The 18,708-nt window shown below is 49.9% G+C and overlaps 1 protein-coding gene across 5 annotated transcripts in view; it reads left to right on the plus strand.

Moving 5' to 3' along the window:
• Window positions 1-18,296, plus strand: part of MYH14 (myosin heavy chain 14) — a 105,824-nt gene extending 87,528 nt beyond the window's left edge. For all 5 annotated transcript variants that reach the window (XM_050771435.1, XM_050771438.1, XM_050771439.1 and 2 more), the window contains 4 exons: window positions 7,596-7,804; window positions 14,539-14,647; window positions 16,818-16,990; window positions 17,401-18,296. In XM_050771435.1, coding sequence (XP_050627392.1) covers window positions 7,596-7,804; window positions 14,539-14,647; window positions 16,818-16,990; window positions 17,401-17,551 — 642 coding nt within the window. In that variant the 3' untranslated portion in view covers window positions 17,552-18,296. The remainder of the gene's footprint in view (window positions 1-7,595; window positions 7,805-14,538; window positions 14,648-16,817; window positions 16,991-17,400) is intronic.
• The last annotated feature ends 412 nt before the right edge of the window (window positions 18,297-18,708 follow it).

Consider the following 18,708-nt stretch of genomic DNA (forward strand, 5'->3'; position numbering starts at 1 on the left):
CTTTTGGTGGATTGCTTTTAGCCTAGGAGCTCAAGACCAGCTTGGATGATGTGGCAAAACTGCCTCCCTACACAAAATTTAAAAATTAGCCAGGTATGGTAGCACACACTTATAGTCCCAGCTACCCAGGAGGCTGAGTTGGGAGGATCACCTGAGCGCAGGGAGATCGAAGCTGCAGTGAGCCATGATTGTACCACTGCACTCCAGCCTGGGCAACATAGTGAGACCCTGTCTCAAAAAGAAAAGTGATAAATTATGTTTAAAAAATAGTTTAAGCCAGGCACACTGGCTCACGCCTGTAAAAACAAAACTAAGCAAATCTGTAGTTCTCAATTTGACGTTATATTCACATGAACTCGTGATGTACTTTTTTTTTTTTTTTTTTTTTGAGAGGGAGTCTTGCTGTATTGCCCAGGCTGGAGTGCAGTGGCGTGATCTCGGCTCACTGCAAGCTCTGCCTCCTGGGTTCACGCCATTCTCCTGCCTCAGACTCCTGAGTAACTGGGACTACAGGTGCCCACCACCACGCCCGGATAATTTTAGTATTTTTTAGTAGAGACGGAGTTTCACTGTGTTAGCCAGGATGGTTTCGATCTCCTGACCTCGTGATCCGCCCGCCTCGGCCTCCCAAAGTGCTGGGATTACAGGCGTGAGCCACCGCACCCGGCCAACTGGTGATGTATTTTATACAGATCCAGTCTCTCTGACCACCCAAAAGGCCTAGAAACAGGCAACCTAGTAGCAATGAGTATCCCTGTGTCCACGTTGTGATCTGGAAATGCTGTTTCCCTGTAAAAGAAACAGGATGGCTGGGCACAGTGGCTCACACTTGTAATCCCAGCTCTTTGGAAGGCTGAGGCAGGAGGATTGCTTGAGCCCAGGAGTTTGAGACCAGCCTGAGCAGCATAGTAAGATGCCGTCTCTACAAAAAAATAAAATTAGCCGGGTGCCATGGCACACGCCTGTGGCCCCAGCTACTCTGAGGGCTGAGATAGGAGGATTGCCTGGGCCCAGGAAGCAGAGGTTGTAGTGAGCCGAGATTGTGCCACTCCGTTCCAGCCTGGGCAACAGAGTGAGGGGCTATCTCAAAAAAAAAAGAAAAGAAACTGGAGCTTCTTCGAAAATGGCTGATTCCAGATCTGGAGCAGGCAATGAACAAGAGTAGCCCAGAACATTTTGTGATACCCATTAGTGGGAAAGGTAGTGTAGTTATGTCAAGAGCACGTAGACGTCAGTGCGAAGAGCCTCCCGCTGGCCCAAAGTGGGGCAACTTCAGCTTCAATGAGGAAAATAACTGCGACTGATTTAATCCCTTGAAATCTGTTTAAATTCATGAGTTCACAGCAACTTTAAAAAAATATTAATTAGTTGCTGTGTTAGTTCCCTAGGACCACCATAACAAATTCCCACAAATGTGGCTTAAAACAACAGGAATGTATTCTCTCTGTTTTTTTTTTTTTTCCTTTTCTTTGAGATGGAGTCTCACTCTTGTCACCCAGACTGGAGTGCAGTGGTGCGATCTCAGCTCACTGCAAACTCTGCCTCCTGGGTTCAAGTGATTCTCCTGCCTCAGCCTCCCGAGTAGCTGGGATTACAGGCATGCGCCACCATGCCCAGCTAATCTTCGTATTTTTCATAGAGACGGGGTTTCATCATGTTGGCCAGGCTGGTCTCAGACTCCTGACCTCAAGTGATCCTCCTGTCTCGGCCTCCCAAAGTGCTGGGATTACAGGCGTGAGCCGCCACGCCCGGCCAGGAATGTATTCTCTTGTGGTCCTGGAGGCCAGAGGTCTGAAATCAAGGTGGCTTGCCTCCTCTTGTTCGTGCTCTATCCTGGCTTCTGGTGGGTGCTGGCAGTCCCTGGTGTTTCTTCATCTGTATATGCATCACTGCAATCTCTGGCTCTAACTTTACAAGGCATTTTCCTATCTTTGTGGCTCTGTCTCATGTCTCTTTTTTTTTTTTTTTTTGAGACGGAGTCTCGCTCTTGTCGCCCAGGCTGGAGTGCAATGGGCCGATCTCAGCCCACTGCAACCTTTGCCTTCCGGGTTCAAGCGCTTCTCCCGCCTCAACCTCCTGAGTAGCTGGATCATAGGCACCCACCACCACGTCTGGCTAATTTTTTTTGTATTTTTTAGTAGTGGCGGGGTTTCACCATGTTGGTCAGGCTGGTCTCAAACTCCTGACCTCAAGTGATTCACTGCTTCGGCCTCCCAAAGTGCTGGGATTACAGGTGTGAGCCACCATTGCCTGGCCCTCATCTCCTCTTAAAAGGACACCAGCCATACCAGATTTGAGGCCCACCCTAATCCAGCGTGACCTCACGTTAATCAATTACAACTGCAGAGATCTTATTTCCAACTAAGGTCACATTCCGAGGTTCTCAGTGGACGTGAATTTTTCACGGGAGTCTATTCACCCTAGTGAGACTCCTTTGGAGGATGCTTAGGGTACCATCTGGAAAAAACTTAAACCATTTCTCCTGTGCTGTCACACAACCACAATCATCAACACAGAAGAAGACTTCGGTGACCCAGTGTAGGGAGTGGGGTTCTCCCCATCACCAAGCGAGCCATCGGTTCTGCCGCAGACACCAGGGTGTCCTCCAATTCCATTCCAACAGTATCTACCGGGAGACACTGTCAGAACCCACAGATTGAGAGCTCAGTCCCCAAACCTGTCCCTCCCCCGCACTGCCCCAGACACCAGTCTCAAGTCCAGGCCACTAGATCGTCTCCCTTCCCTTCCCTCCCCTCCTCTCCCTCCCCTCCCCTCTCTTCCCTTCCCTTTTTCCTTCCCTTCCCTTCCCTTTTTCTTTCCCTTCCCTTCTTCCTTCCTTTCCCTTCCCTTTTTCCTTCCCTTCACTTCCCTTTTTCCTTCCCTTCACTTCCCTTTTACCTTCGCTTCCCTTTTTCCTTCCCTTCCCTTTTTCTTTCCATTCCCTTCCCTTTTTCTTTCCCTTCCCTTCTCTTTTTCTTTCCCTTCCCTTCCCTTTTTCCTTCCCTTCCCTTCCCTTCTTCCTTCCCTTCCTTTCCCTTCTTCCTTCTCTTCCCTTCCCTTCTTCCTTCCCTTCCCTTTCTTTTCCTTTTTTTGAGATGAGGTCTTGTTCTGTCACATCCCAAGCTGGAGTGCGGTGGCGCAATCTCAGCTCACTGCAACCTCTGCCTCCCAGGTTCAAACGCTTCTCCTGCCACAGCCTTCCGGGTTCAAGCAATTCCCTTGCCTCAGCCTCCCAAGTAGCTGGGATTGCAGGTGTGTGCCACCACAACCGGCTAATTTTGGGGGTATTTTTAATAGAGATGAGGTTTCACCATGTTGGCCAGGCTGGTCTCGAAATCCCAACCTCAAGCGATCCACCTGCCTCAGCCTCCCAGAGTGCTGGGATTACAGATGTGAGCCACTGTGCCTGGCCCGGGCCACCAGAACCGCTGACCAACCAGCTTCAAGTTGGGGTTTCCACGATGCCCTCTGGGTTAATTTGCGGCTCACAGAACTCAGGGAAACACTTACCTTTACTGGTTTATTATAAAGAATATTACAAAGGATACAAATGAGGAGATGCATGGGGGTACGGGAGAGGGGCATGGAGCTTCTGTGCCCTCCTGGGAGTGCCACCCTCTGAGTACTGCACATGTTCAGCCTCCCAGAAGCTGCCCAAATCCTGTCCTCTTGGGCCTTTTGTGGAGATGTCACTGGGTAGGCGTGATTGACAACCATGTAGAAATGTGATTGGACAAAAAGGGTCCGATCTAAACCCAGCGAGGCCTGTCTGTTGAGATTCTTCCTGGCTTCTCTCTGCAGCATTCCTTCCCCCTCTGAAATGAGGGTCCTGTGACCCACAGTCAGATTAGAGCGTCTGCCTTGTGCAGGTGAAAGAGGGGGCAGGAGGAAGTTAGAGAGAGCAGTTCTGTTTACTCTAAAAGGGCTATGTGAATTATGAGCAAGGAACCATGGACAGAACCCAACACACACACACACACACACACACACAAACACACACACACAGACACACAGACACACACAGACACACACAGACACACACACACACACACAGTATATACACAAAGCAATATCACAGGTACAAATTCCCTTGAAAATTCACAAATGAGGCCGGGCGCGGTGGCTCACACCTGTAATCCCAGCACTTTGGGAGGCCGAGGCGGGCAGATCACGAGGTCAGGAGTTCAAGATCAGCCTGACAAATATGGTGAACCCCTGTCTCTACTAAAAATACAAAAATTAGCCAGGCGTGGTGGCGGGCGACTGTAGTCCCAGCTACTCGGATGGGTGAGGCAGAAGAATCACTTGAACCCGGGAGGCAGAGCTTGCAGTGAGCCGAGATCGCGCCACTGCACTCCAGCCTGGGTGACAGAGCGAGACTCTGTCTATAAAAAAAGAAAAAAGAAAATTCACAAATAAGAGAGAAAGATCGGGTGCAGTGGCTCATGCCTATAATCCCAGCACTTTGGGAAGCTGAAGCAGGTAGATTGCTTGAGGCCAAGAGTTCAAGACCAGCCAGGATGACAAAGTGAGACCCTGTCCCTACCAAAAACAACAACAACAACAAAATTATCAGGGCATCACGGTGTGTACCTAGAGCTCCAGCTAGTCAGGAGGCTGAGGCTGGAGAATTGCTTGAGCCCAGGAGTTTGATGCTACAGTGAGCTATGATTGTGCCACTGCACTCCAGTTTGGACAAGAGTGAGACCCTGTCTCAAAAAAAAAAACAAAAAAGCAAGAAAAAAAGAATAAGTCCTTGAACACAGCTGCCAATTTCCAGGAGACATAGAGGAGAGAGAAATAAATGCTGAATTAGACCGTAAGTGTGTGATCAGAAAAATCCAGACCGAGAGGAACTCTGCGAGTCTCTAACAACCTAGATTCTTCAACAGATAAATTGTAAGAAATAGGCTGGGCGCGGTGGCTCACATCTGTGATTCCAGCACTTTGGGGGGCCGAGGCGGGCGGATCACTTGAGGTCAGGAGTTTGAGACCAGCCTGGCCAACATGGTGAAACCCCATCTGTATAAAAAAAATACAAAAATGAGCCAGGTGTGGTGGTGCGTGCCTGTAGTCCCAGCTACTTGGGAGGCTGAGGCCAGAGAATCACTTGATCCTGGACGGCAGAGGTTGCAGTGAGCTGAGATTGCACTGCTGCACTCCAGCCTGGATGACAGAGCAAGACTCCATCTCAAAAAAAGAAAAAAGAAAAAAGAAAAAAAATTGTAAAGGAATAAAAGGGATGGAGGAGGGAACTACAGGTTAAAGAGACTTAAAAGACATATCTGGCCAGGCGCAATGGCTCACGCCTGTAATCCTAGCAATTTGGGAGACTGAGGCGGGTGGATCACTTGAGGTCAGGAGTTCAAGACCAGCCTGGCTAACATGGTGAAACCCCATCTGTACTAAAAATACAAAAACTAGCCAGGTGTGGTGGTGCGTGCCTATAATTCCAGCTACTCAGGAGGCTGAGGCAGGACAATCGCTTGAACTCAGGAGGCAGAGATTGCAGTGAGCCGAGATCACACCACTGCATTCCAGCCTGGGCGACAGAGTGAGATTCCATCTCAAAACAAACAAACAAAAAAAACCCATATACATCTACTTTTTTAAATGGGTAGGATTCAACTATAGGATCTAGGGATGCATCTGTGTGTAATAAAACTCTAAAGATACATAAGGAAGCGTGGACCTGAGAAGTCAGGATAACGTGCCATTTGGGGGAGAAGGAAGAGGTTGTCATTAGGATGAGTGTGTGAAAGGGCTTCTGGAATGGCAAAGTTCTATTTCTTTTCTTTTTTTTTTTTTTTGAGACAGAGTCTCGCTCTGTCGCCCAGGCTGGACTGCAGTGGCCGGATCTCAGCTCACTGCAAGCTCCACCTCCTGGGTTGACGCCATTCTCTTGCCTCAGCCTTCCCGAGTAGCTGGGACTACAGGCACCCGCCACCTCACCGGGCTAGTTTTTTGTATTTTTAGTAGAGACAGGGTTTCACCCTGTTAGCCAGGATGGTCTTGATCTCCTGACCTCGTGATCCGCCCGTCTCGGCCTCCCAAAGTGCTGGGATTACAGGCTTGAGCCACCGCGCCCGGCCCCAAGTTCTATTTCTTGACCAAGGTGCTACTGACAGTCATGTTTCCCTTTTGTTAACTCCTGGCGCCTGTGTGGGATGACACCCACACGCATCCACGTTCAGAGACAGGAAGCAGCAGGGGCATGGGGCTGAAAGGGTTCCCATCTCCAGCTGCTGGAATGATCAGGAACACCCCCATAATGTTCTTGGTTGAGAATTACTGTGCTAATAAAACTAGCAGAATATTTATTACTGATTTTTTTAATTTGATTAATGTTTGGCTCTCTGTATCACCATTTTATTTCGCAATAAAAAGTTTGAGGCCAGGCGTGGTGGCTCACACCTGTAATCCCAGCACTTTGGGAGGCCGAGGTGGGTGGATCCCTTGAGGTCAGGAGTTCGAGACCAGCCTGGCCAACATGGCGAAACCCCGTCTTTACAAAAAATACAAAAATTAGCCAGGCGTGGTGGCGGGCGCCTGTAATTCCAGCTACTCAGGAGGCTGAGGCAGGAGAATCGCTTGAACCTGGGAGGCGGAGGTTGCAGTGAGCTGAGATCATGCCACTGTACTCCAGCCTGGGCAACAGAGCAAGACATGATCTCTAAATAAATAAAATAAAATAAAATTAGCAGAGGCGATGGTGTATGCCTGTGATCTCAGCTATTCAGGAGGCTGAAGTGGGAGGATCACTTAAGCTTGGGAGGTTGAGGCTGCAGTGAGCTGGGATTTTACCAGCTGGGCAACAGCTGAGCTCCAGCCTGAGCAACAGAGCAAAACTCTGTCTCAAAAAAACACTTTTTTTAATTAAAAAAGAAAAACGCAAAGGAGAATATGCTAATTACCCAGTCATTGTGTCCCTGCGAGGGTGAAATAAAGTATGAATCAGACTGAGTCTGACTCATTTCCATGGCTCCAGTAGAAGGCCTCGCTCGGAGTACAAGCTGAATAAATAAACGGGAACTATTATTAGGGTGTGCTTACACATTTTCCACGTAGCAGCTACTGTTTATGAGGTCGTGTTTCTCAAAATCCTCCTGCGTATCCTTCCCATCTCAATCACCTGAGATGCCTGTTATAAATGCAGATTCCCGGACTCCGCTTTGGTCTTGCTGAGTCAGAGTCTCTGAAGGGTGAGACCCAGATGTCTGCATTTTTTTCACCAGCTCCCCCAGAAGATCCTGGTGCAAATAGAAGTGTGATAACTCTCGGAATAGACTCATTCACAGTCAGAAGTAGAATTTATGACATTTAAACAAGTTTGTGATGATCTCATGGACTTATTAAAGTAAGCAGAAAACCATCCACAATGTTAAAACCCAGGGCTGGCAGTGCTGTGGGTGATAAGTCAATAAACTATTGATAAAAATACAAGCGAACATTTGTTGAGGATTTAGTATGTTTCAGGCCCTGTGCGATGCGTGTGACAATCATCAGTGCGCTTCATTCTTGGAGGTGCCTAGATTTACCGGCCACCTTCCCTCTGAGATTCCACCATGGCATCCTTCCTTCCCCTCCCGCTACAGGTAGAGTCACTGACCACAGAGCTGTCAGCTGAGCGCAGTTTCTCAGCCAAGGCAGAGAGCGGGCGGCAGCAGCTGGAACGGCAGATCCAGGAGCTACGGGGACGCCTGGGTGAGGAGGATGCTGGGGCCCGAGCCCGCCACAAGATGACCATTGCTGCCCTTGAGTCTAAGTTGGCCCAGGCTGAGGAGCAGCTAGAGCAAGAGACCAGGTAGGTGAGAGCGGAGGCCACGGGAGAAAGGTGACCTCCACATTCTGGTGAGTGAGAGGAAGGACGCTGCGTTACAGACACCTAGTTTGAAACATCCAAAAGACATCATCATAGTAATGACTACTGGCCTGGCATGGTGGCCCACGCCTATAATCCCAGCACTTTGGGAGGCAGAAGTGGGAGGATCCCTTGAGGCCAGGAGTTTTAAGATCAGTCTGGGCAACATAGCAAGACCTCATCTCTTAAAAAAAAAAAAAAAAAAGCCAGGTGTGTTAGCGCGTGCCTGTAGTCCCAGCTGCTCAAAAACCTGAGATAAGAAGATGGCTTAAGCCCAGGAGTTCGAGGCTGTAGTGAGCTATGATCACAACACTGCAGTCCAACTCCAGCCTGAGTAACAGTGCAAGACCGTGTCTCTAAAAAAAAAAAAACAAACAAACAGCCAGGCACAGTGGCTCATGCCTGTAATCCCAGCATTTTGGGAGGCCGAGGCAGGCAGATCATTTGAAAGCAGGAGTTTGAGACCAGCCTAGCCAACATGGTGAAACCCCATCTCTACCAAAAAATACCAAAATTAGCCGGGTGTGGTGGCTCATGCCTGTAATCCCAGCTACTAGGGAGGCTGAGGCAAAAGTGTCATTTGAACTCAGGAGATGGAGGTTGCAGTGAGCTGAGATTGTGCCACTGCACTCCAGCCTGGGTGACAAAGCCAGACTCCATTTAAAAAAAAAAAAAAGGAAAAGAAAAAGATGCCAGGCACGGTGGCTCATGCCTGTAATCCTAGCACGTTGGGAGGCTGAGGCAGGCAGATCACCTGAGGTCAGGAGTTTGAGACCAGCCTGACCTACATGGAGAAACCCTGTCTCTATTAAAAATACAAAAAATTAGCTGGGCATGGTGACGCATGTCTGTAATCCCAGCTACTCAGGAGGTTGAGGCAGGAGAATCGCTTGAACCCAAGAGGCAGAGGTTGTGGTGAGCCAAGATCACGCCATTGCACTCCAGCCTGGTAACAAGAGTGAAACTCCATCTCAAAAAAGGAAAAAAAAAAGAAAAAGAGGCCGGCGCAGTGGCTCACGCCTGTAATCCCAGCACTTTGGGAGGCTGAGGCAGGCAGATCACGAGGTCAGGAGATCAAGACCATCCTGGCTAACACGGTGAAACCCCATCTCTACTAAAAATACAAAAAATTAGCAGGGCGTAGGCCGGGCGCGGTGGCTCAAGCCTGTAATCTCAGCACTTTGGGAGGCTGAGACGGGCGGATCACGAGGTCAGGAGATCGAGACCATCCTGGCTAACACGGTGAAACCCCGTCTCTACTAAAAATACAAAAAACTAGCCGGGCGAGGTAGCAGCGCCTGTAGTCCCAGCTACTCGGGAGGCTGAGGCAGGAGAATGGCATAAACCCGGGAGGCGGAGCTTGCAGTGAGCTGAGTTCCGGCCACTGCACTCCAGCCTGGGCCACAGAGCCAGACTCCGTCTCGAAAAAAAAAAAAAAAAAAAAAATTAGCAGAGCGTGGTGGCGGGCTCCTGTAGTCCCAGCTACTTGGGAGGCTGAGGCAGAAGAATGGCGTGAACCCGGGAGGCGGAGCTTGCGGTGAGCCAAGATTGCACCACTGCACTCCAGCCTGGGCTCAAAAAAAAAAAAAAGAAAAGAAAAGGAAAAAAAAAAGTGTAAATGTATATAAATATTTAAATGATTGCTGATTTTCTGTATCATTTAGGATGATTTGGGCTACAAGTAACTGCAGTCTCACTAAGAGTATTATTTACATAATAATGTGTCAGTTAGCTATAGCTGAATTACAAACCACTCTGAAACTTAGTGTCTTAAAACAACCACCATTTAGTTTTGCTCATGAGTCTTTGGCTAGTGAGTTCTGCTGCTTTGGGCTTGGTGGACTTCACTCATGCATCTGCTCAGTTGAGGCTCAGCTAGATGGATTCGCTAATCTTGGCTGGGCTTTCTTTTTTTTTTACTTTCTTATTTTCAAGAACAGCATGAGTGGTATTGGCTGGGCTTGTGTAACTCTAAGGCCTTGCCTAGGATAACTAAGCTAACTTTTCTCTGCTTTATGTGGCCGCTCATCCTCCAGGAGGCTAGCCCAGGGTTGTTCATATGACAGAGTAAAGGTTCTAAGAGCAAGGGAAAGTGCTAAAGACTCCTTGAGGCCCGCACTTGGAACTGGTACTGTGTCACTTCTGCCATATCCTATTTTTTTTTTTTTTTTTTTTGAGATGGAGTCTCGCTCTGTCTCCCAGGCTGGAGTGCAGTGGCCGGATCTCAGCTCACTGCAAGCTCCGCCTCCCGGGTTCACGCCATTCTCCTGCCTCAGCCTCCCGAGTAGCTGGGACTACAGGCGCCCGCCACCTCGCCTGGCTAGTTTTTTGTATTTTTTTTTTAGTGGGGACGGGGTTTCACCATGTTAGCCAGGATGGTCTCGATCTCCTGACCTCGTGATCCGCCCGTCTCGGCCTCCCAAAGTGCTAGGATTACAGGCTTGAGCCACCGCGCCAGGCCCTACCATATCCTATTAACCAAAGCAAGTCACTCAGTCTCAGATTCAAAGGAAAGGGGAAATAGATATGACTGTTTGATAGGAGCAGCTGCAAAGTCATATTGCCAAGGTATGGATACAGGAAGGGGTGAGAACTGGGACCATCTGTTCTATCAGTCTAGCACAACGAGGAATGTCTCTTTTTCATGTGATAAGAAGTCTAGAGCTAGGCAGCCCAAAAATGGTAGGGCTCTGGATCAACATCTGTGTTGTTTTTCAGTCTTTTCCTCATGGTCACAAAATGGCTGCAATTGCACCAAGCACCACACCCACAGACATCCATGTTCAGAGACAGGAAGCAGCAGTAGTATGGAGCTGAAAGGGTTTCCATCCCCAGTTGCTGGAACGACCAAGAATATTCCCATAACATTCCTAGTTGAGAATTGCTGTGCTAATAAAACTAACAGAATATTTATTACTAAGCCTAATACCTTTCAGTCTTCCAATACAATAGATTTTTCTATTGCTCTATACTATTCAGCAACAATAATTACAACAATACTAATAGTTTCCATTTATTGAGGATTTACTATATATCAGGTGCTGGACTACCTGTATGTACCTGTATGATATCCCATAATCCTTGTGAAGGAAGGACCATTGTTATCCTGTTTTACATGTAGAAAAACTGAGGCTGAGATGGGCTATAAATGTAGGATGCTTGACTTGCTATTCATCATCTGTACATTATCTCATGGTGAGAAATGTTATTATACATCAAATTTATATAAGGTTCCCTTTTGTATTTATTCATTCATTCAACAAACAAATATTAAGAGTATACTGGCCGGGCGCGGTGGCTCACGCCTGTAATCCCAGCACTTTGGGAGGCCGAGGCGGGCGGATCACAAGGTCAGGAGATCGAGACCATCCTGGCTAACACTGTGAAACCCCGTCTCTACTAAAAATGCAAAAAATTAGCCGGGCGAGGCGGCGGGCGCCTGTAGTCCCAGCTACTCGGGAGGCTGAGGCAGGAGAATGGCGTGAACCCGGGAGGCGGAGCTTGCAGTGAGCCGAGATCGCGCCACTGCACTCCAGCCTGGGCGACTAAGCGAGACTCTGTCTCAAAAAAAAAAAAAAAAAAAAAAAAAAAAAAGAGTATACTATTGGGGCCAGGCATGGTGGCTCACGCCCGTAATCCCAGCACTTTGGGAGGCCAAGACGGGTAGATCACTGGAGGTCAGGAGTTCAAGACCAATCTAGCCGATATGATGAAACCCCATATCTACCAAAAATACAAAAATTAGTCAGGAGTAGTGGTGGACGCCTGTAATCCCAGCTACTCAGGAGGCTGAGGTAGGAGAATCACTTGAACCTGGGAAGTGGAGGTTGCAGTGAGCCGAGATCACACCACTGCACTCTAGCCTGGGCAACAGAGCAAGATTCCAACTCAGAAAAAAAGAGGAGTGTACTGTTGACCTTCCCATGTGCTGATCCCTGAAAAAATTATGAACAATTAGACATACCATGGAAGTATACCTAATTACCTCCATGTCTAATACCATGTCTGGTGGATTCCCCAAGGTGAAAGACTCATGAGCTGGACATGGCAATGAAGGTCTATGAACTAGAAGGGCTGAAGGGACATAGATGAAGAAGAAGCTGCAATGCCCTGAGATGTAGTGGTTGGGGAAGGGTTTCTAGAGGAGGAAGCACTTGAACTGGAGCTGACAAGAATGGGATTTCCAGGGCTTGGAGTCCCAAGCCAGCTGGCAGCTTCGCGGGAAAGTGTGGGAGACATCAGGGCATTTGGAGGAATGTGATTGGTTCTGAGAGTCTGGGACCTGAAAGAGGGAGACAGGGAGGTAAATGAGGCTTGAAGCACACAGAGCCTTGAATACTGGGCCAAGGAACTCTGTTGCGTGGGCAGTGGGGAGCTCTGGGGGCAATGGGGAGGGAGCCATGGGAGGGCTGTGGGCTGGGGAGGGACACGGCCAGCTCTAGGTGTGGAAAGATCTTTCTGGGGCTACGGTGGGAATGGATCAGAGGAGAGAGACTGGAAGCTGGGAGGTTGGGAAGGAGTCTGCAGTGATGGTCCAAGCAGAACAAGATGAGGCCTGAGCTGGGGCTGGGGCCGTGAAGATGAACAGGAGAGGATGAAGAAGAGAAATTAGGGGCCAGAAGGAATGAAGCCAAGGCTATGGGTGGCGGCAGGGGAAGAAGACACTGGAGCTAAGGCCTGGTGACTGAGGAAATATTGGGTTTTGGGGGAAAGATGCTAAATTTGTTGTGGAATGTGATGAGAGTGAGAGGCCTCAGGGACAGGCAGAAGGAAACAGCCCCAGAGGTTGACGAGAGAAGTGGTTCTCAGTCCACAGGGTTACCCAGGGGCCCTAGGGCTCATGGGAACTGTAGTTTGAGGTCTATGAGGACCCCTGCTCCATTATACAAATGAGGAAACCGAGGTTCTGAGGGAGTAGAAGAGTTGCTTGAAGTCACCCCGCACCAAGTGTAATGGCTTATGCCTGTAATCCCCACACTTTGGGAGGCTGAGGCAGGAGGATCACTTGAACCCAGGAGTTCAAGACCAGCCTGGGCAACATGACGAGACCCCATCTCTACAAAAATAAAAATTAAAAATTAGCCCAGCATGATGGCACACACTGTAGTCCTAGCTACGCGGGACACTGAGGTGGGAGGATCTCTTGAGCCCAGCACATTGAGGCTGCAATGAGCCGTGATCACACCATTGCACTTCTGTCCAGTCAACACAGCAAGGCCCTTTCTTTTTTTTTTTTTTTGAGACGGAGTCTCGCTCTGTCGCCCAGGCTGGAGTGCAGTGGCCGGGTCTCAGCTCACTGCAAGCTCCGCCCCCCGGGTTCACGCCATTCTCCTGCCTCAGCCTCCGGAGTAGCTGGGACTACAGGCGCCCGCCACCTCGCCCGGCTAGTTTTTTTTTTTGTATTTTTAGTAGAGACGGGGTTTCACCATGTTCGCCAGGATGGTCTCGATCTCCTGACCTCGTGATCCGCCCGTCTTGGCCTCCCAAAGTGCTGGGATTACAGGCTTGAGCCACCGCGCCCGGCCGGCCCTTTCTCAGAAAAATAATAAAGTCACCCTGGGAGCAAAGAAAGACTAGATGATTCTTAGCTGAAGAAGCCTGTCTCCTTGCATCCTTTTGCACTGCTTAGTGCCCTGCCACTCGCCCCCAGCCCTGTGCCTTCCTCTCAGCACAGCTGGGGCTGTTGTATCCAGTGTGGCTGTCAAGCAATACCGACTGCTGGGGTCCTATCCCATGGACTTCACCCCAGATGTGATGGTCCGTGCAGGAGAGGACAGGTGTAGGGGAAAAAGAATGTTCCCTCCCGCTCTGAAGATTCAAGTCTGCTGAAATAAACTGACGATAAATAGATTGACAAAATAAAAGGCATACAAATATATTAATGTGCATGAACACAGAAGCCATATAAAATATAAGACTTTTTCTTTTTTTTTTTTTTTTTTTTTTTTTTTTTTTGAGACGGAGTCTCACTCTGTCGCCCAGGCTGGAGTGCAGTGGCTGGATCTCGGCTCACTGCAAGCTCCGCCTCCCGGGTTCACGCCATTCTCCTTCCTCAGCCTCCCCAGTAGCTGGGACTACAGGCGCCGCCACCACGCCCGGCTCATTTTTTGTATTTTTAGTAGAGACGGGGTTTCACCGTGTCAGCCAGGATGATCTCGATCTCCTGACCTCGTGATCCGCCCGTCTCGGCCTCCCAAAGTGTGGAGATTACAGGCGTGAGCCACCGCGCCCGGCCTGAATGTAAGACTTTTTATACAGGGCCAGATGGTTGAGGCTTAAGTATCCTCTTTATAGGGGAGAGGGACAAAAAAGGATATATTCAATTGTGAGAGATAGTAAATGATTTTCAGGGAAAAATGAACGGGCCCAAAGAGTAAACTAGTTTGTAAATGATTCTCTTTGGAAACTGAACGGGACTAAGCGTATACTTATTATAAATCACAGTATCATAGGAAACAGGTATGTGAGGTGTCCTAGTAGAAGCCAGGGACATGAATGCCGAGGAGAAGGGAGCCTGCATGTCAGTGTTTGGCCTCAGTAAACTGTGGGAACCAGTTAGGAGTTAGCAAAGAGGGAAGAAGCCAATCTAAGAACAAGATGACAGCCACTGCATGAGTCTATGGGGACAACATCCTCAGTTGAGCCCCTGTACTGAGACTCCTCATCCCTCTCTTCAGAGAGCGCATCCTCTCTGGAAAACTGGTGCGCAGAGCTGAGAAGCGGCTTAAAGAGGTGGTGCTCCAGGTGGAGGAGGAGCGGAGGGTGGCTGACCAGCTCCGGGACCAGGTAAGCAGCTGACATCATTAGGGAGCGGTGGAGAGTGCGACCACTGACTGAGAGATTGCACAGGGCATCTCCAGAGGCAATGAGCTCCCATCACAAGAAGCAACTTGCAGGTGCTGGGCTGGCACTGAATGCAGGTACCATCCTGGCACGTGGCACATCAGCAGAGGGTTGGAATCAGTGAGCTTGCAATTTATAAATGCTGGCATCTAGAAAGGGCCCTGTAGGGAGCTGAGGCAGCCAGGTCAAGGGAAGAAGTGAAAGTCTACCCAGAAGCTAGACCAGTACTAAAATAACGAAAGATAATGTTTATTGAGTGCTTTCTATGTACCAGGCACTGTGCTAAAGACATAACATTTAGTGTGTTTAATTCTTATAAGAATGCTAGAAGGAAGGTGCTATTATTTATACTCTTATTTATGTGAGGAAACTGAGGTAGAGAAAGGTGAAGTAACTTGCTCAAAATTATTTAGCTGGTAAGAGGTGGGGTCAGTAGTCAAACCTCAGCATTCTAGCCCCAGAGTGTGTGTTCTTGATTATTTACTGAGCAGTTACTGTGTCACAAGCAACTGCTTTTTAAAAAATACACAGCCAGGCACAGTGGCTCACACCTGTAATCCCAGCACTTTGGAAGGTTGAGGCCGGCAGATCACAAGGTCAGGAGATCGAGACCATCCTGGCTAACACAGTGAAACCCCGTTTCTACTAAAAATACAAAAAATTAGCCAGGTGTGGTAGCAGGTGCCTGTAGTCCCAGCTACTCAGGAGGCTGAGGCAGGAGAATGGCATGAACCCGGGAGGCAGAGCTTGCAGTAAGCCAAGATCGTGCCACTGCACTCCAGCCTGGGTGACAGAGCGAGACTCCGTCTCAAAAAATAAAATAAAAATAAAAAATACACATTTGCATTTCCTCACCAGTTCCATTTCACAGATGAAGAAACTGAAACTTTAAGAGGATATATTTTGCATCAGAGTCACAGAGATAGAGCCTGGATCAGATCTCAAATCTGTCTGGACGGAGTCCCTCTGCCCTTAAAAGCTCAGCTGTGCTTTATTTACCATTCATTCCACGAACAATTATTGAGCACCTGCTATGTGCCAGATACTGTGGTAGGCATTAGGGATATGGATGTGAACGAAACAGAGGAAGTCCCTGCCCTCATGGAGCTTACATTTTCAGCATAGGATGAGACAATAAACCTGTAAACCAGCAGATAATTACAGATTGTGACAAGGACTATGAAGAAAAAAAGTGAAGAGAGAGGAAGACACAGAGGACTGGTGAATCCTCTTCAGGTTGGGAGATCAGGAAGAACTCTCTGAGAAGGTGACATTTAAATTGATACCTGAAGGGTGAAGAAGAGCCAGTCAGAGGGAACAGCAAGTATAAAGGCCTTGAAGTACAGAAATAAGTTTGGTGAGTTCAGAACAAAAAGCAGACCAGTATGGTCTAGATAAACATCTGTTGTTATTTTAGTCCTGGTCTAGCTTCTTGGTAGAGTTTAACTTCTTCCCTCCCTTTGGCTGCCTCACCTCCCTACAAGGGCCCTTCCTAGATGCCAGAATTTATGAATTGCAAAGTCATTGATTCCAACCCTCTGTTGATGTGCCAAGTGCCAGGATGCTATCTGCACTCACTTCCAGTCCAGCACCTGCAAGTTGCTTCTTGTGATGGGAGCTCATTGACACCAGAAAATGTGGGGTAGGAGGGTTGAATGATAAGAAATGAGGTCAGATCATGTATGTTCCCTCCCTGAAGAGAGAGGTGGTGGGATCTGGGGAGGATCTCAGTGAAGTTGGTCTGGTCAGTAGGTTTATGGGAAGAGAGAATTGGACCAAAAAGAGACCCTGTGGGGCCTAGAGTGCAAGGCTGAGGGGCTGGACCCTTGTCCCAGGGGTACTGGGGAGCCATGAAAGGATTGTGAGCAGGAGGGTCTGGGTCAGCTCTGGGTATAGGAAGGCCTTTCTGAGGTCATGTAGAAGAAAACCTGGAGGGGAGAGACTGGAAGCCAGGGTAGAAGCTGGCATGAGGGATTTAGGGGAAAAGAACAAGGCCTGAACAGAGAACAGAGGATGGGGCAGAGAGAGTCAGGGGGCAGTAGTGGGCTGTTGGGGAGGGAGGGAGTGATGACAGTACCTGGAGATATAACCCGGTCCCCCTGCTCCCACCAAGCTGGAGAAGGGAAACCTTCGAGTAAAGCAGTTGAAGCGGCAGCTGGAGGAGGCGGAGGAGGAGGCATCCCGGGCTCAGGCCGGCCGCCGGAGGCTGCAGCGTGAGCTGGAGGATGTCACAGAGTCGGCCGAGTCCATGAACCGTGAAGTGACCACACTGAGGAACCGGCTTCGGTATGGTCATCCCACGTGTAGGCCTGACGGGTGGGCACCACCCTCACTCCACAAACCCCAGGGACGCGAGGCTTTGTCAGGGGCAACAGGAGGGGGAAATGGGATCCACGGGGGCGTGGGGCTGTGGGAACAGCGGCTGTGTTGCCGGAGAGCCAGATCCAGGTAACTTCTTTCTTCCCACACGCGTTTCTCCCTGTCTCATCTCTGTGCCCTCCTTTCCCACCGTGTACCACTGCCTTTCTCTCCTTTCCTCCTCTGTGTGTCCATCTCTCTCTGCCCCCCCCCCCATTGCTTCTGCCCGTCTCCCTCCATTTCTCTTGATCTCATCTCTCTCTTCTCCCTTATTTTGTTATCTCTCTCTCTTTCCTCCCCTCATTTCATCTCTGTACCCCGGTCTCTCCTTCCCACAGACGCGGCCCCCTCACCTTCACCACCCGTACGGTGCGGCAGGTCTTCCGACTAGAGGAGGGCGTGGCATCCGACGAGGAGACAGAGGAAGCAGAGCCTGGGTCTGGGCCATCCCCGGAGCCTGAGGGGTCCCCACCAGCCCACCCCCAGTAACCCTACCCTGTCCCCAGATGCACTAACAGATGGGCCCCAGCCCCCTTCCTCCCTGGACCCCACGGGCCCCTGTCCCAGGAACCCTGCCCTCTGACTTCCTGCCCTTTGGAAATGGTGCCGCACTCTGACGTTTATCAGACCCCACCTGGGTCCCCTGCAACCTTCCATCAAAGGATGACCCCTAAACACAGAGGAGCGGGGCAGGCAGGGAGGCAAGGACTGGAGCTACGTTGCTCGGGGAGAGACTGGGTGCAGTTGGCCAGCTGTGTTCCCGTCAGCTACCTGTCCTCCTTCCTTCCCTCGTTATTGATCTGTAGATATTAGGAAGGGAGTAACACGGCTCCTCCACCGTCCTCAGCCAGTATAGCCCATTCCCTCTGCTGCTCTCTCTCTCCCTCCCTCTCCCTCCCTCCCCTCTCGCCGTCTTTCTTGGCTTCTCTGAGGGTCTCTCTGTGCATCTTTTTAGGAGTCCCGCTCCCACTCTGTTTCTGCGTAGCCACTCTCCTTCCTCCATTTCTGCGTCCACCCCTGAACTCCTGAGTGGCCGAAACCCCAGGCCTCCACCAGCCTTGAACCCTTGCAAAGGGGCAGGACAAGGGGACTCCTCTCACTCCTGCTGCTGCCCATGCTCCGCCCTCCCTTCTGGTTGCTCTGAGGGTTTGGAGCCTCCCTCTGGGACTGAAGGAGTGTCCATTATCCTCCCAGCCTCCAGGCTCTGGCAGAAATAAACTCCAACCCAACTGGACCGTCTGTGTGGCTGTGTGTGTTCCCTCAGGGGGTCTCTGATGGGGCAGGATGGGCACAGGCTGCTGGGGCAGCAGGTCAGGCAGCCTGCTGGTTCGGATCACAGCTGCGTGGGTTTACAGGGGCCTCCTGTGGATCAGGCGCTTCTTAACTCCTTTCCTCCTCACCCCAGTGTATAATGGAAATATTCCCTCCACTATACAGATGAGGGAACAGTCTCAGAGCAGCAGCGTCCCTCACTCCACGCCCCCAGTGAGTGCTAGAACGGGTGTTGCACTCAGGCCAACTCTTAAGTGTTTGCAAAATAAATGACAGGCCTGCTGCAGTGGCTCATACCTGTGATCCCAGTGCTTCGGGAGGCTGAGGTGGGAGGATCACTTGAGCCCTGGGGGTGGAGGCTGCAGCGAGCTATG

The sequence above is a fragment of the Macaca thibetana genome, chromosome 19, assembly GCF_024542745.1.
Source record: "Macaca thibetana thibetana isolate TM-01 chromosome 19, ASM2454274v1, whole genome shotgun sequence".
Lineage (NCBI taxonomy): Eukaryota > Metazoa > Chordata > Mammalia > Primates > Cercopithecidae > Macaca > Macaca thibetana.